We start from the raw sequence: 25,340 nt of genomic DNA, 5'->3' as shown, positions 1-25,340 counted from the left end.
ACTTAATGCCATTCTCCCACCTTCTCCCTGTAACTCTGCACATCATTCCTTTTCAGATAACAGTCTAATTCCCTTTTGAGTGCTTCAGTTGAATCTGCCTCCAACCACACTCTCAAGCAGTGCATTCCAGACCTTAACAACTTGCTGCATGAAAATGTTTCTTCTCATGTCACTCTTGCTTCTTTGACCAACTACTTTAAATCTGTGCCCTCTCATTCTTGATCGTTTCATGAGTGGGAACAGTTTCTCCCTAACTACTCTGTTCAGAGGCCTCATGATTTTGAATACCTCCACCAAATTTCCTCTTAGCCTTTTCTTCGCCAGGGGAAACAGTCCTAACTTCCCCAATCTATCTTCATAACTGAAGTCCCACATCCCTCGAACCAATCTTGTGAATCTTTTCTGCGCTCCTTCCAATGCCTTCACATCCTTCCTAAAGTGCAGTGTCCAGAACTGGATGTAATACTGCAGTTGAGGCTGAACTAGTGTCTTATACAAGTTCAATATAAACTCCTTGCTCTTGTACTCTATGCCCCTATTAATAAATCCCAGAATACTGTATGCTTTATTAATGACGCTCTCAACTTGTCCTGTCACCTTCAATGACTTGTGCACATATACACCCAGGTCCCTCTGCTCCTGCACCCTTTTTAGAATTGTACCCTTTATTTTATATTGACTCCTTGCTTTCTTTCCACACAAACTAATCACTTCACAATTCTCTGCATTGACCTTCATCTGCCACCTGTCCGCCCATTCCACCAACTTGTCTATGTCCTTTTGAAGTTCTACACCATCCTCCTCACAGTTCACAATACTTTCAAGTTTTTTTATCATCTGCAAATTTTGAAATTGTGTCCTGTATATCAAGGTCTAGGTCATTAATATATAATTGACATTCCCCTGACATTCAATGCCATTACCATCACTGGAACCCCCACTACCAGCATCTTGGAGGTTAACATTGTCCAGAAACTGAACTGAACCCACCAGTAAAAACTGTGGCTACAAGAATAGGTCAGAGGTTGGGCATAACTCACCTCTTGTCTCCCCAAAGTCTGTCCACCACCTACATGGCACAAGTCAGAAGTGTGATGGAATACTCTCTACCTGCCTGGATGAGTGCAGCTCCAACAACACTCAAGAAGTTTGACACCATCCAAGTCAAAGCAGCTCACTTGATTGGTACCCCACCCGCCCCCTCTAACACTGACGCACAGTGGCAGCAGTGTGTACCATATACAAGATACAGTGCAGCAACTTGCCAAGAACTTGCCAAGACTCCTTCGACAGCATCTTCCAACCTGTGACCTCTATAGCCAAGAAGGATCAGGACATCAGACATATGGGACCACCACCATCTGCAAGTTCCTCACCAAGCCACACCATCCTGACTTGGAACTATATCGCCGTTCCTTCACTGTCACTGGGACAAAATCCTGGAACTCCCTCCCTAACACCACTGTCGGAGCACCTACACTACATGGACTCCAGCGGTTCAAGAAGGCAGCTCACCACCATCTTCTCAAGGGCAATTAGGGATGGGCTATAAATGCTGGCCTAGCCAGCGATGCCCACATCCCATGAACAAATAAATTAAAAAACCTGATCATATGCTTCAGAACATGGATGGAAGCTGTTCAGGGCATGGAGCAGAGTTCAGCAAAATGGTCCCAATATCACAGGGGAAAAATTTAGACAAAAGAAATAACTAAATAATAAACTTAAATGACAGTCTGCATCACCATAAAAATACCATGTTACACAAAATAATTCTCTCACATGCAGACACACCTTGCTCACACGATTGCACACCTACACACACCCATCACCCTTATATATAAATATTGGATAAAAGTATAAACCTTAGAAAATCACTTCAACCATTAATTTAATATTGTCTTCAAAATAGCACTCACCTCTAATTCCAGAGGACCAAATTTATGTACGGCAGCGTCTAATTGGATTGGTTTATCCAGTGCAGCGCAATCGCCATAATCATCATCGTCTATCATAGTTTTCAGCTGACCAGAGATTACAGCGATCTGAGCAGAAACAACTAGAAAATAATTTATTTCATTAGCACAAACAAATGTAAAGATCACGGTACTTTCAGTTTAAGCAAAGATACAGTAAGAAAAAGAGGATCAATTTTCATATTATTTAAGTAACTTATAATCCATTCGACATAATTAGTAATCCTGTTGAATCTAGAATATGGTATACTTTTAATTAGTTTTAATACCTCTGGCCTGGAAAAAATATTTCCTTTGTATTCTATTATAAATTCCATTGCTATCTGTCCAGAGCAAAATATCTGATTCCATGGTGTTGGCTGTGATGCAGTGGATTACACTCTTGCCTCTCATTCAGAAGGTTGTTCAAAAAAGACATGCATTCAGATATTTGCCTTTCATGACCTCAGGACATCCCAAAGCACTTTCCAACCAATGAAGTACATCTTGAAGTCACTTTTATAACATAGGAAATGCGGCAGCCAATTTAGGTACAGCAAGCTCCCACAAACAGCAATGTGATAATGGCCAGATAATTTGTTTACGTGGTTTTGATTGAGGGATAAATATTGACCAGGACACTCGAGATAACTTCCCTGATCTTCTTAGAAATAGTTCCCCAGAGAAGACCTGTCGCTCAACAATCTTATGTTGGTCTCATCCAAGCAATGGCATCTCCAACAGAGCAGCACTCTCACAGTATTGCACTGGAGTAGTGTCTGCCGGAAGTTTTGCTTTCAAGTTCCTGGGGTGGGACCTGAACTCTCAACCTTCTGACTCAGAGGTAAGAGTGCTACCAACTGGGCCATGGCTGACACCTGCATAATCTAGGCCAACGCTCTGGTCATGCACTGTCGGAGGTTCAGTCTTAGAAAAAATGTTAAGCTGAGGCCTGTCTTTTCTCTCAGGCAGATGAACAAGATCCAATGGCACTCTTTCGAAGAGCAGGGGAGTTGTCCCCAGTGTCCTGGCCAATATTTATCCCTTAGTTGACATAAGTGAAAAACAGATGATCTGGTCATTATCACATTGCTGTTTGTGGGACTTTACTGTATGCAAATTGATTGCCATGCTTCCCACCTGTACAAGAGTGACTACACTTCAAAGGCATTTAATAGGCTGTAAAGAACTTTGGTTTGCCCCAAGATCATGAAGCGTGCTATATACATGCAAGTTCTTTCTTCTTTATAGTCATACCATATACAAGTAACATAGTCAACTCTTACTGGGCCCTCTCAGTAATGAAAGGTATTTTTATGTGAATAGCTTGTTAGCCTAACTCACAACGCCCTCTGAGGACCAATGAACTGCTTCTATCCTTTGATCAGTCTGACTTGGGTGATTCTGCCAGGAGTTACATTCCTGCCAGCATAGCTCTCAAGGTCAGGGGAACATACAAATCTTCCCAACACATTAAAGTGCAATCCAACATAGTTTAGCGGCATACAGAAAAATTGGGGAATATATCAGGAATATATAGGTCTGGAAGGGACCATCTTAGTCCATTTGGTCCATCCCAGAGTTAAACACAGAATAAACGATTTGCTACCTTTTATTCCTCAATTTATTTTGTTGCCAAACACCCTCTTAAAGTTACAGATGTTATGAGCTTTGAAAACAGGTGCACACAGGCTTGAGATGTGAAAGATTGACAAACTAAGTGAACTCAGTGGGACCAATGGTGATTGTTCATGACCATGTCATTCTATTAGCATGCTACTCGTACCGCCACTATTGCTTGGATTAGTAGCCACTTTGCTCAGCTCTTCAAGAGCAGTTGTCAGTACTCCAATCGGCTCCACTGGATGCTGCATTTCCTCAGACATAGCAGCACCTGCTTTCAAAACAAGAAAATGATAAAGATCTATGTATTCTGTCAAGTAATTTATATCGATTTTAATGTTTGGAATCCTAACAAAACTACTATGTAAAAAAAATTAACGTACCAGCATGAGGTTTTACAATAGGCATAACCATTTAGTTAGAGGCTTTTCAATTGTAAAATTTATATTTTTCAGTCAAGACGCAGTAGTGAGGGAAGAATGGAAAAGAGGGAGAGGAGGGAGAGCCGGGAAGAACAGGGGAAGGGAGGGAGAGAGTACTGAGCAGAACTGGCAGTTGAGTGGGGAGGGGATAAAGCAGGAAGGAGGAGAGGATTATAAGGGAGGGGCAGGGATGAAGGGTAGTAGCAAGAGGCAGGAGGATGGGGAGAGAAAGGAGGAAAAGGGAAAACAGGTTTGAGTCTATAGTTCAAAAGGTAAAGTAGGAATTAAGGTCATTCTCCCCTTCTCTATCATTTGTCCCTTTCATAGTCCCTTCCTCTGTCTCATCCTCCCTCCTCGTCCTCTGTTTGATGTTAAATTGCTGGGGGAGGTATAGAGAGCTGCAATTGACAGCCATTGCTATGTAAGGCTGTAGTCTAATTTTGAAACACTGTTTATGAAAGGACAGATATGCAAGGGTCTTATAGATGGACGAGTAATGTGTGCATTCCTGGGGTGAAAACGGTTGGAACATCTGGCTGAGCAATGGCTGGATGTGTAGGAAAATGCTGCTTGGTGGGGGTTGGAGGGGAGAATGGAATGATGCTCCATTGAGAGAGGCAGAGCGAGGTTCATTGGTTGCACTGTGGCTCAGCAGCTGCTGTATATAGTGGTCACTGATGATAGAAAGCAACAATACATGAGCAAAATGCTGCAGATGCTGGAAATCTGAAATAAAAACTAAAAGTGCTTGAAATACTCAGCAGATCAGGCAGCATCTTTGGAGAGAAACAGAATTACTCTGAGTTCCAACGAAAAGTCATCTCAACCTGAAACGTTAACTCTGTTTCTCTCTCCACAGATACTTCCTGACCTGCTGAGTATTTCTAGCATTTTTTGCTTATCTGATAGGAAGCAGTTCAGGTCCAGTCCATTAATGTTGGAGCAAATGAAGTTGAATGTCAGAGGGTGGAATGGTATGTGGTTTTTTTGAAGTTGAGAATGAGGGTGGTTTGGTTGGGTATTATGAGATATATTTGATTCAGATTATCCTGTGCTTTGAGACAGAGCGGTGCCATCTGTATCAGGTTACAATCAAGAGTCTTTATTAAGGAAACTGGAGAATGGAAAAGAAAGGAGATAAAGGGCTAAGCATACTTCAGAAACAGAGCAACAGGGATCAAAGTAGAGAATTTTTTAAAAAACCATCTATTACAAGCAACTTCCATATTCAATAACAGAAGGATTTCAGATGCAGTACAGTGGGGCTGACAGGTAACGTTCACTGAAATTAATCGGTTACAAAACATTATCTTCATAGCACATGCACATTTTATAGACAATATACACATATAACATGTACACACACACAAGCACGTACGCAATAAACTCCTAACCTTCAAGCCGGAGTTGTTCCTCTCTTTCACACGCGTGAACATAGCTCGAGTACACACTGTCTGGTATTTTATCCACTCTGGTGTAAACAAAAGATGATGACCATCAACTACAGCAGGACACAATAGTGAAGGGCCAAAATAAAAAGAAACTCAAATAAGCGTCATAAACCTACTGTGACCTGAGTAATACAAAATGTTAACTGCAGTGCTTGCTAAATCACAAAATCAGAATAGTAGCTTTGTAAATAATGAACAGTGGCAGCAATTGACATAATATTCTTGTACTAGCTAGGAAGCTAGTGATGCACAATGTTTTTAAGATGGGCTGAATTCTCAAGTCCTCACGAATTGTCTCAAAGGGACTGTTTGGGGGGGGGTACCACCAAAATTTAACTTGGAACAAACATAACAGATGGCTATAACTAGTTGCTTTCCACACAATTTAATTTGGCCCAGGACACCATCTGAGTTTGTCCCTGAGCATCAGGGAAGCCCAAATGGGTTGGGGCTCTTTTCTCTAGCAAGCGAAGGCTGACCCAATAGAGCTCTCTAAAGTAATGAAAGGGTTTGATAGGTAAATGGGGAGAAAATGTCGCTACTTGTGGGGCTCGCCAGAACTAGGGGCCATAAAGATAAAGAAAGTCAGCATTTAATAAATCCAGTAGAATATTCAGAAGCAACTTCTTTACCCAGAGAGTGGTTAGAATGTGAAATTTGTTATCACATGGAGCAGCTGAGATAATCAGCAGAGATGCATTTAAAGGAAATTAGATGAGCATTACGGATCAGGGTATAGAAGGATTTGCTGATAGAGTTAGATGAATAAGGACAAGTGGAGGCTTGTGCAAGGCATAAATGCCCGCATAGCCTAGTTGGGCCAAATGGCATGTTCCTGAGTTGTGAACTCAATGTAACTCAATGCAACTAGCTGCCTCTAACTGACCCAAGCTGTAGTGTCTTTTCTGCAATTCTCCATTCTTAGTCCTCTCCAGATCTTCATAATCTTTGGCCCATGTCTTCCGTATAATTTTCTGCCAGACTGCTTTGTCTCTCCTATTCTAAAGCAATCGAGGTAGCTAATGTATGTGGACATAAAAGATAATAAAGTCCTTTGATTCCACACCTGTTAGAAGGTCATGGAGCTCCCTTTACTCTGACTAAACTTGGTATTTTGGTCCCAACATCAGATAAGGTTCCCTATTCTCCAAATGTGAAATTTCCACAGCAGCTATCTTGACAGCTCCTGAGTGAGGTTGTCATTTAATACTAAATTATAGATAGCCTTACGCCTTGGATTCAAGCCAAAGGTAGTTTTATTCGGCGATCCCTTTGAAAATTCTAACCTGGATATTTGCATTACTTATAGGTTTGAAGTGCTCACTTACTTTTTCAGAGAGTCAATAAAGACCATGCGTGAATCCTGGGAGACAGGCAGCTGTAGGTGACAATACATCAAGTCACAGCCATTAACACTGAACTATTAAGCATTTCAGTTTACAAAACAAGAAACATCAATTGTGACAATTGTACAAATTTACTATGTCCTATTGTTCACAATGTTTTCAACTATTAACATTAAAATATAAGAAATACAAACCACACGAGGGGCAAGAAGAGCAGGCAAAAACCTTGTCAAGTAATAGGGCCTTCGGAAAATGCTGGGAAAAAGAAAAAGAAAAAGAAAATGTATACTTATTGCACATTTGAGATTGTAACAGTTTATCTTCCCAGTATAAAATCAGTTTGTTTTTAGTGATTAACAATAAAATGTTGTCTGTTGATGGACATGGCTTTCAAGTTGGAGATCCCAAATTCTGCATAAGGAACAAAAATGACATTGTTGAAAAGCAAATTTTTTTCTCTTTTATTCATTCTTTAGACGTTGGCAAGGGCAGCAAGCTGACTTCTTGTTGCCCTGATAATGACTTGATACAACTGAATGGCTTGCTGGGCCACTTCAGAGGATAGTTAAGATTCAACCACATTAATGTGGGACTGGAATTGCATATAACCCAGAGCAGGTAAACATAGGAGATTAAAAACAAAAAACTGCGGATGCTGGAAAAACTCAGCAGTCTGGCAGCATCGGCAGAGAAGAAAAGAGTTGATGTTTCAAGTCCTCATGACCCTTCAACAGAACTGAGTGAATCTTAGGAAAGGGGTGAAATATGAGCTGGTTTAAGGTGGGGGGGAAGAAGAGAGAGAGAGAAGTGGGGGGGTGGGGGGTGGTTGGTGTGGTTGTAGGGACAAGCAAGCAGTGATAGGAGCAGATAATCAAAAGATGTCACAGACAAAAGAACAAAAGAACACATAGGTGTTGAAGGTGGTGATATTATCTAAACAAATGTGCTAATTAAGAATGGATGGTAGGGCACTCAAGGCACAGCTCTAGTGGGGGTGGGGTAGAAAGGCTAGCAGGGCATAAAAGATTTAAAAATAATGGAAATAGGTGGGAAAAGAAAAATCTATATAAATTATTGGAAAAAACAAAAGGAAGGGGGAAGAAACAGAAAGGGGGAGGGGATGGAGGAGGGAGTTCAAGATCTAAAGTTGTTGAATTCAATATTCAGTCCGGAAGGCTGTAAAGTGCCTAGTCGGAAGATGATGTGCTGTTCCTCCAGTTTGCATTGGGCTTCACTGGAACAATGCAGCAAGCCAAGGACAGACATGTGGGCAAGAGAGCAGGGTGGAGTGTTAAAATGGCAAGCGACAGAGAGGTTTGGATCATTCTTGCGGACAGACCGCAGGTGTTCTGCAAAGCGGTCGCCCAGTTTACGTTTGGTCTCTCCAATGTAGAGGAGACCACATTGGGAGCAACGAATGCAGTAGACTAAGTTGTGGGAAATGCAAGTGAAATGCTGCTTCACTTGAAAGAAGTGTTTGGGCCCTTGGACGGTGAAGAGAGAGGAAGTGAAGGGGCAGGTGTTGCATCTTTTGCGTGGGCATGGGGAGGTGCCATAGGTGGGGGTTGAGGAGTAGGGGGTGATGGAGGAGTGGACCAGAGTGTCCTGGAGGGAATGATCCCTACTGAATGCCGCCGGGGGCGGTGAAGGGAAGATGTGTTTGGTGGTGGCATCATGCTGGAGTTGGCGGAAATGGCAGAGGATGATCCTTTGAAAGTGGAGGCTGGTGGGATGATAAGTGAGGACAAGGGGGACCCTATCATGTTTCTGGGAGGGAGGAGAAGGCGTGAGGGCGAATGCGCGGGAGATGGGCCGGACACGGTTGAGGGCCCTGTCAACGACCGTGGGTGGAAAACCTCGGTTAAGGAAGAAGGAGGACATGTCAGAGGAACTGTTTTTGAAGGCAGCATCATCAGAACAGATGCGACAGAGGCGAAGGAACTGAGAGAATGGGATGGAGTCCTTACAGGAAGTGGGGTGTGAGGAGCTGTAGTCAAGGTAGCTGTGGGAGTCGGTAGGCTTGTAATGGATATTGGTGGACAGTCTATCACCAGAGGTTGAGACAGAGAGGTGAAGGAAGGGAAGGGAAGTGTCAGAGATGGACCACGTGAAAATGATGGAGGGGTGGAGATTGGAAGCAAAATTAATAAATTTTTCCAAATCCCGACGAAAGCATGAAGCAGCACCGAAGTAATCATCGATGTACCGAAGAAAGAGTTGTGGAAGGGGGCCGGAGTAGGACTGCAACAAGGAATGTTCCACATACCCCATAAAAAGACAGGCATAGCTGGGGCCCATGCGGGTATCCATAGTCACACCTTTTATTTGGAGGAAGTGAGAGGAGTTTAAGGAGAAATTGTTCATTGTGAGAATTGTTCAGCCAGACGGAGGAGAGTAGAGGTGGATGGGGATTGTTCGGGCCTCTGTTCGAGGAAGAAGCTAAAGGCCCTCAGACCATCCTGGTGGGGGATGGAGGTGTAGAGGGATTGGACGTCCATGGTGAAGAGGAAGCGGTTGTTGCCGGGGAACTGGAAATTGTTGATGTGAAGTAAGGTGTCAGAGGAATCATGGATGTAGGTGGGAAGGGACTGGACAAGGGGAGAGAGAAGGGAGTCAAGATAACGAGAAATTAGTTCCGTGGGGCAGGAGCAAGCTGAGACGATCGGTCTACCGGGACAGTTCTGTTTGTGGATTTTGGGTAGGAGGTAGAAGCGGGCCGTCCGAGGTTGAGCGACTATCAGGTTGAAGCTGTGGGAGGAAGATCCCCAGAGGAGATGAGGTCAGTGACAGTCCTGGAAACAATGGCTTGAAATTCAGTGGTGGGGTCATGGTCCAGGGAGAGGTAGAAGGAAGTGTCTGCTAGTTGACGCTCAGCCCCCGCGAGGTAGAGGTCAGTGCGCCAGACAGCAACAGCACCACCCTTGTCAGCGGGTTTGATGACAATGTTGGGGTTGGACCTGAGAGAACGGAGTGCAGCAAGTTCAGAGAAAGACAGGTTAGAGTGGGCGAGAGGAGCAGAGAAATTGAGATGACTAATGTCGCCCCAACAGTTCTCAATGAAAAGATCAAGAGAAGGTAAGAATCCAGAGGGAGGGGTCCAGGTGGAGGGAGAATATTGGAGGTGGGTAAAAGGATCCATTGAACGGGGAGAGGACTGCTGCCCAAAGAAGTGAGCCCGGAGACGAAGATGCGGAAGAAGAGTTCAGCATCGTGCCGAGCCCGAAATTCATTGAGATGAGGGCATAAGGGTATGAAACTAAGTCCTTTGCTAAGCACTGAACGTTCAGCGTCAGAGAGGGGAAGGTCAGGGGGTATAGTGAATACACGGCAGGGGCTGGGATTGGAAGATGGGGTGGGGACGGAGGGACAGGCAGGGGTGGAGGGTCCTAGATGGGTGTTGGTGTCAATGAGTTGTTGGAGCATAGGAGCTTTCCTCCCTTAAGGAAAATAATAAGCCAGTTGGGTTTTTACAACAATCCAATATTTTCATGGTCACATTTCTTTTAATAAACTGATACTGGCTTTTTAAAAGCTGAATTCAAATTTTCTGCTATTCCAACATCCACAGGAGCAATATTAAACACAATCATGTCATGATCTTCTGATGGGAGCTGAAGACAATAGTTTCAGTTTCCCTAATTTAAATGAAAGAGACTGGAGCTCATCCAAAAGCTTAACAGTCTGACGGCACAGAGGCAATGAAGGGGTTCAGAGAAGCGGTGGCGATGTAGAGCTGGGGGTTAACAGTGCACATGTGGAAGCTGTCTTCCTGTCTGCAGGTGATGTCACCAAGGGCAGCTTTTGATGAGGAAAAGGAAGGGGATAATTACGGGATTCCAGCATTTAGAACGTAGAGGGTGGGCCATTGCTGGTGATGCTCTGACTAAGAGAACTCCGAGTGAAACCAGGGCCAGAATCTTCGGGTTGGCGTGCGGGGTCAGACCCCGCTCGCCGACGTGTGAAATGACGCGCGGTGACGTCAGACGTGCGCCCCGACCTACATCACCACGCGTCATTCAGATCTCGAGCTCGGCGGGCACGCAGCGGAGTCGGCTGCGTGTCCGCCGAACTATCAAAGGCCTATTAAGGCCATTTAAAAACTAATTACAGTAATTAACTGAGTTGCCCGCCCAACCTTAAGGTTGGCAGGGGGGCAGGCAAAGAGCCCAAGCGGTCTTCGCATTTATCATGAAACCTCATCCACGGGCAGGATAAGGTTTCATGAAGGATTCATAATTCAAATAAATTTTTTTCTTAAAGTTCATTGACATGTCCATGCTCATGTGACACTGTCACATGAGGGGACATGTCTTACAAATTTTTTTTTCTTTGTTAAAATTTTTGATAATCAAACTAATCTCCTTGAGGCAGCTCTGTGCCTCAGGGAGATTTCTGCACTTTCACGCGTGAGCGCGGAAGAGTGCAGGCCCCGACTCAGTCTACTCCCCCCACACCCCCACCCCCCCCAACCCCACACCCCCCAACCCCACCCCACCCGCACAGGGAGCGCGCAGCACTTCTGGGTGCATGTCACACTGGGCGGGTCTTAATTGGTCCGTCCACATAAAATGGCAGCACAAAGCTGATCGCGGGCAGTGATCAGCTGTGTGCCCTCTCCCGCCCAGGCTCCCCGACAGGGAGAAAATTCATTTCAAGAGAGGTGAGGCATTGGAGGGGTGTGACATGATCAAAGGCTGCAGAGAAGTAAAGGAGGGATAATGTACCATGACCACAGTCAAGGCATGTTATTTGTGTTTTTGTACTTTGGTAAATGTAGAAACAGGGAGTTTTAGGAACAATAGATATGTTCAAAGATTTTGGAAAGGAAATGGAGTCATGAAATATGGCAGCAGTCTGCAGGCAGAGTTTTATGGGGGGTTGTTGGTGGTGGTGTGGTGAGCACATGGATGACAGTTTGTAAAGACGGAGCTTGGCACCTGAAGAGAGGGAACTATTTACAATGTCAGTTGGCACTGGAGCCAGCGGGAGATGTGTGTTGAGCAGATTAGTGTGGATGGGGCCTATGGAACAGCAGGTGGGTGTCATGAACAAGATGCTTTTGGAAATTTCTAACTTCTTTTCCTGTACACTTTTGCAACAGAACTGCTTTTTCTTAATTCATTTACAGGATGTGGGCATCGTTGGCTAGGCCAGCCCTTATTGCCCATCCCTAATTGCCCTTGAGAAAGTGGTGGTGAGCTGTCTCCTTGAACCGCTGCAGTCCGTGTGGTATGGATACACCCATGGTGCTGTTAGGGAGGGGGTTCCAGGATGTATATAAAACCATCAACTGTTACACAAATAAATCAGACCTCCCAAACCAGATCTCGCGACTTGGAAACTGAGCATGGTATACCTTGCTTCCATTACACTGGCCGGGATCTTTCCACTGTTTTCAAATATTAGAATAGCTCTTTCAACATCCTGCATGGCTTGACACTGGGGCTACAGAGAAGGGATTTAAACAAAACTAATCAAACTCTAAAGCAGAACATTTCCTTTCAGATATACAATTGTTACCTCAAAATCATTCAGATCTATTTGGTGCAGCAAAGCAGCTTTTTCCCATGAATGAATTCATTAACCTCTGTATCAATTCACAAGATATCAATACTGTCTTTGAAACATTGTGCCATTAACCAATTAAGTTCTAATTGCGTACCTAATATTCCTAGTTTTCACTGATCTGGTTCACATAGTGGATATAATGCTAGATTTCAGGTCTGCAGTAAGCAATGGTCAGGGAATAAAAACTGAAAACCAAAACCATTAGCTAACAGAGTTAACAACAGATGTGGGCTATTTCTCAGCTTTAACACTGACACACACACACGCACGCACGCACACACATACCTGCCTATTTCTGTACTGACCTTAGGGGGAGCATGAGCTGTTGATAGGTCCTCATACAGACCCAACTCCTCAATTGACACCTAGAAACAGAAATGTGTAGAGTTCAGGTAGAAGGAAAAGGCTTGGATTGCTTAGTTGCTCTGCAGTTAATTATGCAGACCAGCAATCTTTTTATTATTCACTTTCGAATTAGGGAAAATAATGCAATATATAAACAATGTTCAATGGGGCCTCTTTACTATGTGAAACTAAACAAGATTTGCACCTCAATCCTGTTAAACTCCCATATAGTCCAAGGATTTGGCTTCATCACCAACCTGCAGATCTGAAAGTCGAGTTTTAGCCAGAGAGATATATTCCAGAAGCATAATGCGATACTTTGATGCCACATATGGAGGATATAAGATATGAACCTGTACAAGAAAGTGTTACAAAGTGTCATTCCTACTACAGAGAGCTCTATAAGAACATAGAAAATAGGAGTAGGCTTTTCAGCTTCTTAAACCTGTTCCACAATTCAATAAGGTCGTGGCTGATTTCCACCTCAGCTACTCTTTCCCACACTACCCCCACATCTCTTAATTCCCTTAGTATTCAAAAATCTTGAACTCTGTCTTCCATATACTCAACAACTGAGCATCTGCAACCCTCTGGGGTTGCGAATTCTAAAGACTCACAACCTCTTAAGCAAAGAAATTTCTCCTCACCTCAGTCCTAAATGGTTGACCCTTTATCTCAAAACTGTGACCCTGTGGTTTCCCAGCCAGGGGAAACATTTTCTCAGCAACTACCCTCTCAAGCCCCTTAATAATTATAAATGTTTCAATGAGATTGCCTCTCATTCTTCTATACTCTAGGGAATATAGACCTAGTCCACTCAATCTCCCCTCATCCCAGAACAGTAACAAAATACTATGGATGCTGTTGCATCTCCTGTGCTTGCACGTAAAGGTGCCATAGGGAAGGGAGTCACAGGAATTAATCTGGTTGGAGCAGAAATTTATTCTGTGCTACACAATGACTGCCAGCAATTTTGTTTAATCCCTGATGTAATATTAAATAATTTAGACATCAAAAAAAAATTGTAAACGATGATCATTTTAGATACATATGCTTTTCTTGTCTTGGTACCTCTCAGCAGATATATAGACAGATGGACAAGCAACTCAACAATAGTCATATCAGACTTCAGGCTTGCTACTGCTACCTGATCACTAATAATCTTCTCACCTTCAGGTATTGTGCAGTTTCAAATGGCACCAGGTCGGTCAAGAATTTCAGTAGGAAAATTAGAGACTTCTTGCTACTGCCATGGTAACCGCTTGCAGACCCAAAGGAGTTCTAATAAAGGGAAAAGAATAAATCTCTGGGGATTATGTTTATTTTGCTCTGCAGGTGATTCAGTTTTGTACCAGTGGTATCAAATGATCCTTAAGGATTGAATTGATCCTCCAGTATCATATAGCTGGAATCCTGCTACAAACTGTAGGTAGCAGACCATGCAGCTCATCAGCATCCGGCATTGACTGCACTGTAACTCTCCAATCCGGAATGCTAACCACAGGTGGGGGAACTGGAAAACACGGTAGGTATAAATATTTACCTGAAACATAAAACAGTGATAAAACATAGTACAGTAACAGAAATTGTTTTATTTGTCCAAATACTGTATCTTCCATGTTTACGCCCCTAAAGTACTGTACTAAAATGATGCCAAGAGAATGCTCGAGTTTGCTCTAATTTATTTCTGGCAACTGGCGCTAACGAACAATAGATTTCCAGACTGCAGAGGTTAGAGAGTACAATTCTACAACATAAAACATGATTTTGACTGATCAATCTGTATACAAATTAACAATACACCTTAACAAGATGGCAGTTTTCAAGTACTGAAACCAGCAATTTAAATTGCTGCACACATAACTTCAGAAAATGCAGAGGTATAGAAAGGGTTAAGGAAACCCTTGAGTAACCAAGTAAAACAACAGTAGAATGAGGTTCAAAACACAGCAATTCATGAGGGAATTCAGAGGGTACTATGTAAAAGCAGCAGCTGGTTTGGAACCAGTTGTACAGATGAGATGGTCATAGATTTAATTCCCAATCTGCGTTGGCTACCTGATCTCAGGCACATCAACAGGGCAAGGCTGGGAAGACTGAAAAATCAGCCAGCTTTCCCACTATTGGAAATCCAGTAATTCCTGCCGGAATATGAGCACATAGAGGGATCAGGAGAGAGCAGGGGCAGGTTCATCTGGGACACCCTCCACCGCATAGTTGCTTATCTACAACATTCATTATGAAAGACTCAAGCATGATGAATAGCATTTGGCTGAATTGCTGAGGTGCTAAGATTGACAGTATTTGTAACATTTAATATTTTCTGATGATTTATATTTGTTTTTAGCCTTTTCTTCTCCACTTTCCCTACCCCTTAAAATTCATTGATCAACTCAGTCCGAGATAACATTCCCGTCAGTAGGTACAGACTCACATGCACTAATGCTGCAAGCTGCTTTACCTACGCTTAATCAATCTTATCAGCTCCAGGAAAGTCATTTAGAAGGAAATTCTTATCAGGGAAAAATCTGATCTGATCACTCCAAGTCAAGCAAGAGTCCTGCACCTTTTTCATGCCAGTGCATGGAATATTTTTGCAGTGTAACAACAATAAGTTAACTGATCCCTTGATTAAGAGGGTTTGAATCAGTTGACTTGTGCAATGCTGTTTCCAGGTTTTATTTCACTGGTGGAACATAAATTAATCAAATGGCAGTCACAGCAGATAGGACATAAATCGAGCTCCAGCAACACTTTTGGTCATCTACTCTCACTGAAGGGAAAACATGGAAAATGGAGAAAATCATTACAGAAGACAGAATCCTAGCTTTGGATGAGAAGTACCATTATATGCAACATATTGTAATGTAGGTGTACATCCTACGAGAAACAGAGCATCCCTCCAAATACAATGATACATGCCGGGATTGGTGAGAAATATAAACGGGGAAAGGAGAACATGAAAAGAAATGACATAACGCAGTTCATTAAAATAACTGCTTTCTGTCTGACCGCCTAGAAGCTGATTTTCTCACATCAGTTAGAGATTTACTAATTCCAGGATAGATTAGCTCATCCATGGTACTGGCTGCTCAACTGGAGCAAGATGAAATTATATGCAGCAAATCAGAAGTTAATAGGTACTTAATCCAGCATTTGGTAGACAATCTCAGTGGGCAAAAGGAAGTGTGTGTACAAGTTGTTCCACTCTTGAAGAATTTGTTTTGCCTTCAATTTAATTAACACGGGTAATCTGAAATCATGAAGTCAGTTACTATGGAAAGAGCAGGAACAGAGGTTACCTCAGTTTCTTTAACTTCAGCTTTAAATTGAAATTCAGATTTCATCTCATAACAGCAATTGAATCCAGTCAAGTAATTCCTACTTAATTATGGAGTTGTTTAAATTATTACCATAAAGTGACGTATGCATCTAATAATAGCAACCCACAGAATAGATTTCAAAGATAAATCCACGAGTAATGATGAAGCACCACTGTATATTCAGCCAGCTATTAACCTACTGTTAAACACAGAAATATCTCAGCAGAATTTGTTAAACTTCTATATAAACCGGAGGTCTTGGATGTTGGACTGCCAAAGATTTATATGTAGGAGTTAGAAAGCTTTAAGATTAGTTAAAAAGTCAATCTATCCCAATATTCCCTTCCTTCAGCATTTTTAGGAATTGAATAAATGTGAGAGAAAAGGAACTTAATCTTGTCTTCATATTAGAACAGGTCTAGAGAATGGGATAGAAATTTAGCCTAAGCATTTACTCTACTATAAATAAGCTTTGAGGCAAAGGCTGAAAAGATTTACTTTTTTGGAAATTCTTTCATGGGATTCGAGCATCATCGGCTAGACCAGCATTTATTGCCATCCCTAATTGCCCTTGAGAAGGTGGTGAACTGCCTTCTTGAATCACTGCAGTTCATGTGCTGTAGGTACACCCACAGTGCTGTTAGGAAGGGTGTTCCAGGATTTTGACACAGAGACAGTGAAGGAACAGCGAAAGAGTTCCAAGTCGGGATGATGTGTAGCTTGGAGAAGAACTTACAAATGGTGGTGTTCCACCATGTACTGCCCTTGCCCTTCTAGGTGGTAGGGGTTGCAGGTTTGGAAGATGCTGTAGTGCACCATGTAGATGATGCACGCTGCTGCCACTGTGCATTGGTGGTGGAGGGAGTGAATGTTAAAGGCGGTGGATGGGGTCCCAATCAAGCAGGATGTTTTGTCCTGAACGGTGTCGAGCTTCTTGAGTGTTGTTGGAGCTGCACTCATCCAGGTAAGTGGAGGGTATTCTATCCTTGTAGGTGGTGGACAAGCTTTGGGAAATCAAGAGATGAGTTGTTCTAGGCAGAATTCTCAGCCTCTGATCTGCTCTTGTAGCCACAGTATTTATAACGCTGCTCCAGTTCATTTTATGGTCAATGGTAACTCCTATGATGTTGTCAACGGGGGATTCAACCGTTGAATGTCAGGGGAAGATGGTTAGATTTTCTCTTTTTGGAGATGGTCATTGCCTGGCACTTGTGGTGTGAATGGTATTTGCACTTTTCAGCCCAAGCCTAAATATTGTCCAGGTCTTGCTGCATAGGGACACAGACTGTTCAAGTATCCGAGGAGTCGCGAATGGTGCTGAACGTTGTGAAATCATTCGCAAACATCCCCATTTCTGACCTTCTGATGGGCAGAAGGTGATTGATGAAGCAACTGAAGATGGTTGGACCTAGTGCAATACCTGGAGTCCTGAACATTGGAAATCCTGTTGGAAGTTACATTGTTTCATAGTTTGCCATTGTGAGAGTTGAACTCTTGATCTTGGGGTTACAAGCCCAGTACCATAACCACTTGCTGTTTTGTAGGCTGCTAGTTAATTATGGGGTTTGGGGAGGGATTTAGTGGGGAATGTGAGGTACTCATCTTAAATTGGTCAGTGATGCCATCAAAGCCTCAACAAGTATCCTGCCCCAAGTCAGTCCTCAATTGTTTTCCCAATAATCTTACCCACTTGATTCTGTCACCTCCCGCTCTCTGTTCAAAGTGTTTAGAGCTATTAGTGATTCAGCCATTAGGAAAACACCTAAGACGCCAACTGAGATTGTCAGTAAATATTTCAAGAGTTCCCAGCCTGAATGAATAAAAGGATATCCTGAGCACTTATTTTGCAATTTTTAAAATCAGTATAATGGTCAGGATTGCCATATTCCCTCTGGGAAGCAAGAGTGACCTACTTAAAGAGGCAGTGAAGGAGATTCTAGAGTTCTATTTTTGTCCAAATGTCTCGTCTTACCTTGAACCATTCAGAATAGCTGATGAAAACAGCTGGTCCTTCTAGTGCAGCCTGGCGTGCAAGGAGAAAAGCAGTGATGATACTCTCCAACTCGTAATTCTCAAAGGAATTAATCAGCAACCTAGCCAGCAGTTCTGGAAAGACATTAGAAATTGCAGCACATTGAAAATCTAGCCTGATGAAATTAATAATTAGGAGCAATTAAACTGCTTGTATATCGCCACTGAATGGCACTTGAATCTTTTAGCCACTACTAAAATGTGTTCTTCAGTTCTCTTTCTGGGATTTGAGGTGCAGTGCCGACAGGATCTCAACTATTGACATCAAAACAGCAATTTCATCTATCTCGCCCCATAACAAGACAGCCTCTATACCAACTACACAGCAGTCTCACAAATAAAGAAGTTGCCACCCAACTGATCACGCTCTCTATTGAAAGTTGAGGCATGAAATAAGAATAGTCAAAAGAAATTAGGGAAGAAACGAGAAAGACTTGCTTTAATATGGGTCATTTCACAACTTCAGGACATCCCAAAGCATTTTACAGCAAGGTAGTCATTGTTGTAATGTAGAAAATGCAGCAGCTAATTTGCACACAGCTAGCTCCCACAAACAACAAGATAATAATGAACAGATAATCAGTTTTTAATGATGTTGATTGGGGAATAACAATTAGGCCTGGACACTGGGGTAACTCGCCCACTCTTCTGCAAATCGGCACTTTGGGACCTTTTGCAGACAGGGCCTCAATTTAACATCTCATCCAAAGGCTGAGTTTAATTTGCACGTTTAGAGGAGGAGCATCCAAGCTATTGACATGCATGCAAACCACAGAGCCTAGAAGCCACTTATAAAGTTTGCCATTGTTTCTATTAACTTGCAAGCAGCTGAAGCTAATGATCGAACAAATCTTGGTATTCTGTGTCCTGATTTAAAATTTATCATCAGTATGGTAAAACAAACCCTTTCCAAACCTCAGACCCATAAAATTGCAACAGGAGAAACCTGCAAGTAAGTATAATTGTAAATAGAACCAAGTTGCCTGGGCTTTATATGCCAAATAGCCAAGATGTGCTGATTGTTTGTGGCCCATTGCTCATAGCTTGACATGCCTGGTTTAAATCCATGCAGTGAAGGAAATCAAAACTTTAGATATCAATGATGGAACACAGTCAAATGCAGAAAGTCCGAAGATCTAATTTGTTGCATCATAAACACAGCCCAAGTAAAAATTGGACATGATTTTCTAGGAGCAAATAGTGGCCTGTTATTTCAGGACAGGCTATCACATCCATGAATATGCTGGCAGCCCAATGAAAAATACAGCTTGCAGCACCTCAGCAGTTAATAGCCACACAATCCAGCATTTGTAATGTTAGGGACTGGGGAGGAGAAATAAACTGAACACCCCACTTTCCTTCCCTAACTGTCCACAATCAGTGTGGTTGTTTTGGAAAGGTAGCTATGTGGGTTTCTAAACCCCGTTTAGTGTATGGACAATTTAAAGAGCCAGCAGCAGACTTTCATGGGTTTAAAGATAATTATTTATTCATATGCTCACCCCAAAAAATCTAAACGTTATGTTATTACACACCACACAATCAAGAAAGAATACAGTTAAAGAAAGTAGAGCACTTTTACAAAAAAAGTGTAAACAACAGAATGGTTCAGAGTTCACACGTCTAACTCACTGTAGGAAGACAGGCTTTGTGAGTTTACTGAAGCAGGAAGTCTTTTCCACTCTTGAATTGCTGTTTAAATGAGTTCAGATAGCTGGAGTCCGATATCAGAATTATTGTAGGGTACTCTTATTAATGTTCAGCAAGTCATGAAATTAGGCACTTGTGGCTTTCGTTTTAGAAGGTCCAGTTTCTTTGCCGCTGGACTTGGATTTAAGAATCAGGCTGGGAGGCTTTTTAAAGACTTCACAGCCTCCAGGTGCTGAAAAGGCAAATATGGCACTGTTGTTTTTTTGTAGTTGCTGTCTCTTTCGGTGTCTTCTGCAGAATTCCCAGGTCTTTAGATCAAAACTTGTTATCTCCAACCAGTTTTATTCACATGACCGATACTGGTATTGTCTAATCAGAACGGTTTGGAAGTTTAAAGACATCACTACACAATAGATGGTGATATTTCACACTTATTTTGTGGATAACTGGTCTATTCAGCTCTCTTTTGTGAAGCATTGATCTTGGAGTTGAGAAATCTAGAGGTCTATTGACTTTACATTTTAGGCAAATCACAGACAATAGCATATAAATCCCATAGATAACATTTGTCATGGTATGTCCGTTCCAGGGGAAGGCCTCCACCCAGGGTGATTCAATTAGAACTTCTGGGTAGCTTGAGGTAGTCTGTGTTGAATAAGCAAAGGTCGCCTGACTTGTGGCAGCCATCTTGTGGGTGCCCATTTTAAAATATAAAACACAATTATAGAAGCTTCCACAGGAACACAGTTCATGTTTTAAATTATGAATAGGACATGCCCTCACTGGGCATAACAGTAGATAGTCTCAATAGAGAATAGAGATTGTGTAAAAACAGGTCTGTCCACTGTGTTAAAGAACTTATTTTTCTTCCAGTTTGATTAACATGGGTAAATTTACGAATGGTATGGGCAGCAAACGGATGGGCAGAAAAGTTATGGATGGAATAGGAAAGCAGATTATCACAGTATTTTCCTATTCTTCTTCTTCAGTTCTCTGCCTGAAGGCAGATCTGACTCACAGTGCCGCAACCTTCACCATGGGCAGGACAAGGAGGCAGGTCCCAAATCCACCTCATCCAGAATGGAGATCAAACCTCATGCTATTGGCACCAATCCGATCCACACTGGCCGTCCAGTCAACTGAGCCAACCGGCCCCCCGAAGAATCCAAGTTGCTGTAGCAAAATACACCTTTACATGCATGTTGTAGCCTGGAGCTGCGGATAGTGATGGTAGAGGTTTCAATTTTCTTTTCATCACATGGCTGATCGGGAATATTTCCCGCTCTTACCACCTGCCATTTGCGCATATTGGAAGGATTTATAAGTTACTACTCAACCTGCTGGATGCATTATGAATCCAAGCCATCAAGTCCTGGAGGGGAAATTGAACCTGGAGCTTCTGGCTCAGAGACAGGGACGCTACTCACTGTGCCACAGGACTTTCTCCTTTCCAATTAAAGATTTAAAATGAATTATCACAAAACAAACAACTGCTCCCATGAACCTGAAATATGTTGGAACTTTGACCAACTATAATCTTAAATATTAAATCTGGTACGTCAGATGTATATGTTTATTGAGCACATTCTATACCTGCAATATATGTTACTCTCATAGGAGGAAGACCTGGGTATGTTTAATGTTAGAAGTGTAACATCATGGCTGCTGTTTTATAATGAGAATTAAGTACACTGAGATTGAACAATCTGTAAACTGGCCAAAATGCTTCCTGATTTTTTAAAATCTGTTTTTCTCAGTAATTGAAATTTCCAATGTCTCAAACAAAGATTATACATTTTTTAAAATTAAACAATAGAACCATAGAACACTACAGCACAGAAAACAGGCCATTCGGCCCTTCTAGTCTGTGCCAAAATATTATTCCGCTAGTCCCACTGACCTGCACCTAGTCCATAACCCTCCAGACCTCTCCCATCCATGTATCTATCTAATTTATTCATAAAACTTAAGAGTGAGCCCGCATTTACCACGTCAGATGGTAGCTCGTTCCACACTCTCACCACTCTCTAAGTGAAGAAGTTCCCCCTAATGTTCCCCTTAAACCTTTCCCCTTTCACCCTAAAGCCATGTCCTCTCGTGTTTATTTCTCCTAATCTAAGTGGAAAGAGCCTACTCGCTTTTACTCTGTCTATACCTCTCATAATTTTGTAAACTTCTATCATATCTCCCCTCATTCTTCTACGCTCCAAGGAATAAAGTCCTAACCTGTTTAATCTTTCCCTGTAACTCAACTCCTTAAGACCCGGCAACATCCTAGTAAATCTTCTCTACACTCATTCAATCTTACTGATATCCTTCCTGTAGTTAGGCGACCAGAACTGCACACAATACTCCAAAGTTGGTCTCACCAATGTCTTATACAACCTCACCATAACATCCCAACTCCTATACTCAATACTTTGATTTATGAAGGCCAGTATGCCAAAAGCTTTCTTTACAACCTTGCCTACCTGTGACACCACTTTCAGGGAACTATGGATCTGAACTCCCAGATCCCTTTGTTCCTCCGCACTCCTCAGTGCACTACCATTTACTGTGTATGTCCTACCTTGGTTTGACCTTCCAAAATGTAACACCTCACAGTTTTCCGCATTAAATTCCATCTGCCATTTTCTGGCCCATTTTTCCAGTTGGTCCAGATCTCTCTGCAAGCTTTGAAAGCCTTCCTCGCTATCCACAACGCCTCCAATCTTAGTGTCATCAGCAAACTTGCTGATCCAATTCACCACATTATCATCCAAATCATTGATATAGACAACAAACAGCAATGGTCCCAGCACAGATCCCTGAGGCACACCACTAGTCACAGATCTCCAGTCTGAGAAGCAATCATCCACTACCACTCTCTGTCTTCTCCCACACAGCCAATTTCGAATCCAGTTTACAACTCTCCATGGATACCAAGTGTCTGAACCTTCTGAACTAACCTCCCATGTGGGACCTTGTCAAAGGCCTTACTAAAGTCCATGTAGACAACATCGACAGCCTTTCCTTCATCTACTTTCTTGGTAACCTCCTCGAAAAACTTTACACAAGGTTCGTTAAACACGACCTACCACGCACAAAGCCATGCTGACTACCCTTAATCAGCCCATGGCTGTCCAAATATTTATATATCCGATCTCTCAGAACACCTTCCAATAATTTACCTACTACTGACGTCAGGCTCACTGGCCTGTAATTACCTGGTTTACTTTTGGAGCCTTTATTAAACAACAGAACAACATGAGCTACCCTCCAATCCTCCGGCACCTCCCCGTGACTAAGGACATTTTAAGTATTTCTGCCAGGGCCCCTGCAATTTCTACACTAGTCTCCCTCAAGGTCCGAGGGAATATCATGTCAGGCCCGGGGGATTTATCTACCTTTATTCGCTGTAAGGCAGCAAGCACCTCTTCCTCTTTAATCTCTATATGTTCCTAAAACTACTGCTCATTTCCCTTCCTTCCTTATACACTATGCCAGTTTCCTGAGTAAATACTGATGCAAAAAAACTGTTTAAGATCTCCCCCATCTCGTGAGGCTCCACACATAGACGACCACTCTGATCTTCAAGGGGACCAATTGTGTCCCTTACTATCCTTTTACTCTTAATATACTTATAGAAACCCTTCGGGTTTACCTTCACATTATCTGCCAAAGCAACCTCATGTCTTCTTTTTGCCTTCCTGATTTCCTTTTTTAGTATTTTCTTACATTTTCTATACTCTACAAGTACCTCATTTGCTTCTTATTGCCTATACCTGCTATACACCTCTCTCTTCTTCTTAACCAGATCGCCAATATCCCTTGAAAACCAAGGTTCCCTATGCCTGTTAACTTTGCCTTTAATCCTGATAGGAACATGCAAACTCTGCACTCTCAAAATTTCGCCTTTGAATGCCTTCTACTTACTGAACACATCCTTGCCAGAAAACAACTTATGCCAATTCATTCTTCCTAGATCCTTTCTCATTTCCACAAAATTGGCCTTTCTCCAATTTAAAACCTCACCTCGAGGACCAGACCTATCCTTATCCATAATTAGCTTAAAACTAATGACATTGTGGTCACTGGACCCAAAATATTCGCCTACACGTACTTCTGTCACCTGACCTGTCTGGTTCCCTAATAGATCAAGTATTGCATCCTCTCTCGTTGGTACCTCTATATATTGATTTAGAAAACTTTCCTGAACACATTTGACAAACTCCAAGCCATCCAGCCCTTTTACAGTATGGGAATCCCAGTCAATATGTGGAAAGTTAAAAACTTCTACTATCACAACTTTCTGTTTCTTACATCGGTCTGCTATCTCTCCACAGATTTGCTCCTCCAATTCTCTCTGACTATTGGGCAGACTATAATACAACCCTATTAGTGTGGCCACACCTTTCCCATTCCTCAGTTCCACCCATATGACCTCTGTAGATGAGCCCTCCGGGCTGCCCTGCTTATGTACAGCTGTGATATTTTTCCTGACTAGTAATGCCACTCCTCCCCCTTTCATCCCTCCCCCTCTATCACGTCTGAAACAACGGAACCCCGGAACATTGAGCTGCCAGTCCTGCCCCTCCTGCAACCAAGTCTCACTAATAGCAATAATGTCGTAATCCCACGTGCCAATCCACGCCCTAAGCTCATCTGCCTTTCCGACAATACTCCTTGCATTGAAATAGATGCACCTGAGAACATTTCTATCACGTACGGACCCTTGATTTCTGTCTATACATGAATTCCTCGCTTGACCTTTATCCTCCTCCACCTCATTATCTGCTCTAACACTCTGGTTCCCCTCCCCCTGCAAATCTAGTTTAAACGCCCCAGAGCAGCACTAGCAAACCTACACGCAAGGATGTTAGTCCCCCTCCAGTTCAGGTGCAAACCGTCCCGTCGGAACAGGTCCCACCTTCCCTGGAACAGAGCCCAATTGTCAAGAAAAATGAAGCCCTCCCTCCTGAACCATCTCATTAGCCACATATTTAGCTGCATTATCTTCCTATTTCTAGCCTCACTAGCACGTGGCACGTGAGATCATAACAAATTACATATTTCACTATATCATTATTATCCACTGAACCGTCTTGTATCTTTTAGCACCTTCATTAAAATTTTCACATGGTTTCTACCTTTCACAAAAGCCTGGGTTAAATATTTTTTGCCAGAGCTGTGGTTCCATGAGGTGACATTAAATCGCCCTGTCAAAATATGTGCAGTATAGCTAATTTCTCAGAATAAATCAGTATAATTCCATCAGCTGTATTGATGGGATATTTTTACATGCTGCCGAAAACATTCGTCTCATTTGATTTCCTTCAAATGAAGTTAAATGAAAAGACAAATTTTAAATGATTTCCACAGGTAAAATTTAGGTTGAGTGTGCTTTCTTTATGGAAAAAAAACAACCATGAATGTTTGTGAAGAAAACAGTGATAACATTGATAAAACAATAGCTACAATAGATGTTATGTTCTATAAGCTTAATCCGCCATTTTAAAGTTAAGGAAGAGTGAGAGGGAGTGAGCGTGCTAGTTATCTTCATTTATTACTTCAGTTTTCTAAAAGCAGTTAAATTTGGAAGCCAGCTAATTATCTCTACAGTGAGGAAAGGTGAAGGGTAATCATG

At 42.4% G+C, this 25,340-nt stretch overlaps 1 protein-coding gene across 1 annotated transcript in view; it reads right to left on the bottom strand.

The window, feature by feature from the left end:
- The window catches only part of fanca (FA complementation group A), a 112,136-nt gene that overhangs the window by 43,439 nt on the left and 43,357 nt on the right, over window positions 1-25,340 (bottom strand). The window contains exons 15-24 of the mRNA XM_041191757.1: window positions 18,006-18,139; window positions 13,881-13,991; window positions 12,968-13,063; window positions 12,671-12,730; window positions 12,154-12,242; window positions 6,992-7,052; window positions 6,780-6,829; window positions 5,395-5,471; window positions 3,742-3,849; window positions 1,920-2,059 (exon numbers count right to left, since the gene is read on the bottom strand). Coding sequence (XP_041047691.1) covers window positions 1,920-2,059; window positions 3,742-3,849; window positions 5,395-5,471; window positions 6,780-6,829; window positions 6,992-7,052; window positions 12,154-12,242; window positions 12,671-12,730; window positions 12,968-13,063; window positions 13,881-13,991; window positions 18,006-18,139 — 926 coding nt within the window. The remainder of the gene's footprint in view (window positions 1-1,919; window positions 2,060-3,741; window positions 3,850-5,394; window positions 5,472-6,779; window positions 6,830-6,991; window positions 7,053-12,153; window positions 12,243-12,670; window positions 12,731-12,967; window positions 13,064-13,880; window positions 13,992-18,005; window positions 18,140-25,340) is intronic.

Source organism: Carcharodon carcharias, chromosome 7 (genome assembly GCF_017639515.1).
Source record: "Carcharodon carcharias isolate sCarCar2 chromosome 7, sCarCar2.pri, whole genome shotgun sequence".
NCBI classification, from domain to species: Eukaryota; Metazoa; Chordata; class Chondrichthyes; order Lamniformes; family Lamnidae; genus Carcharodon; species Carcharodon carcharias.
Note: the sequence above shows the minus strand (reverse complement) of the source record. Positions and strands in the feature narration are given on the sequence as shown.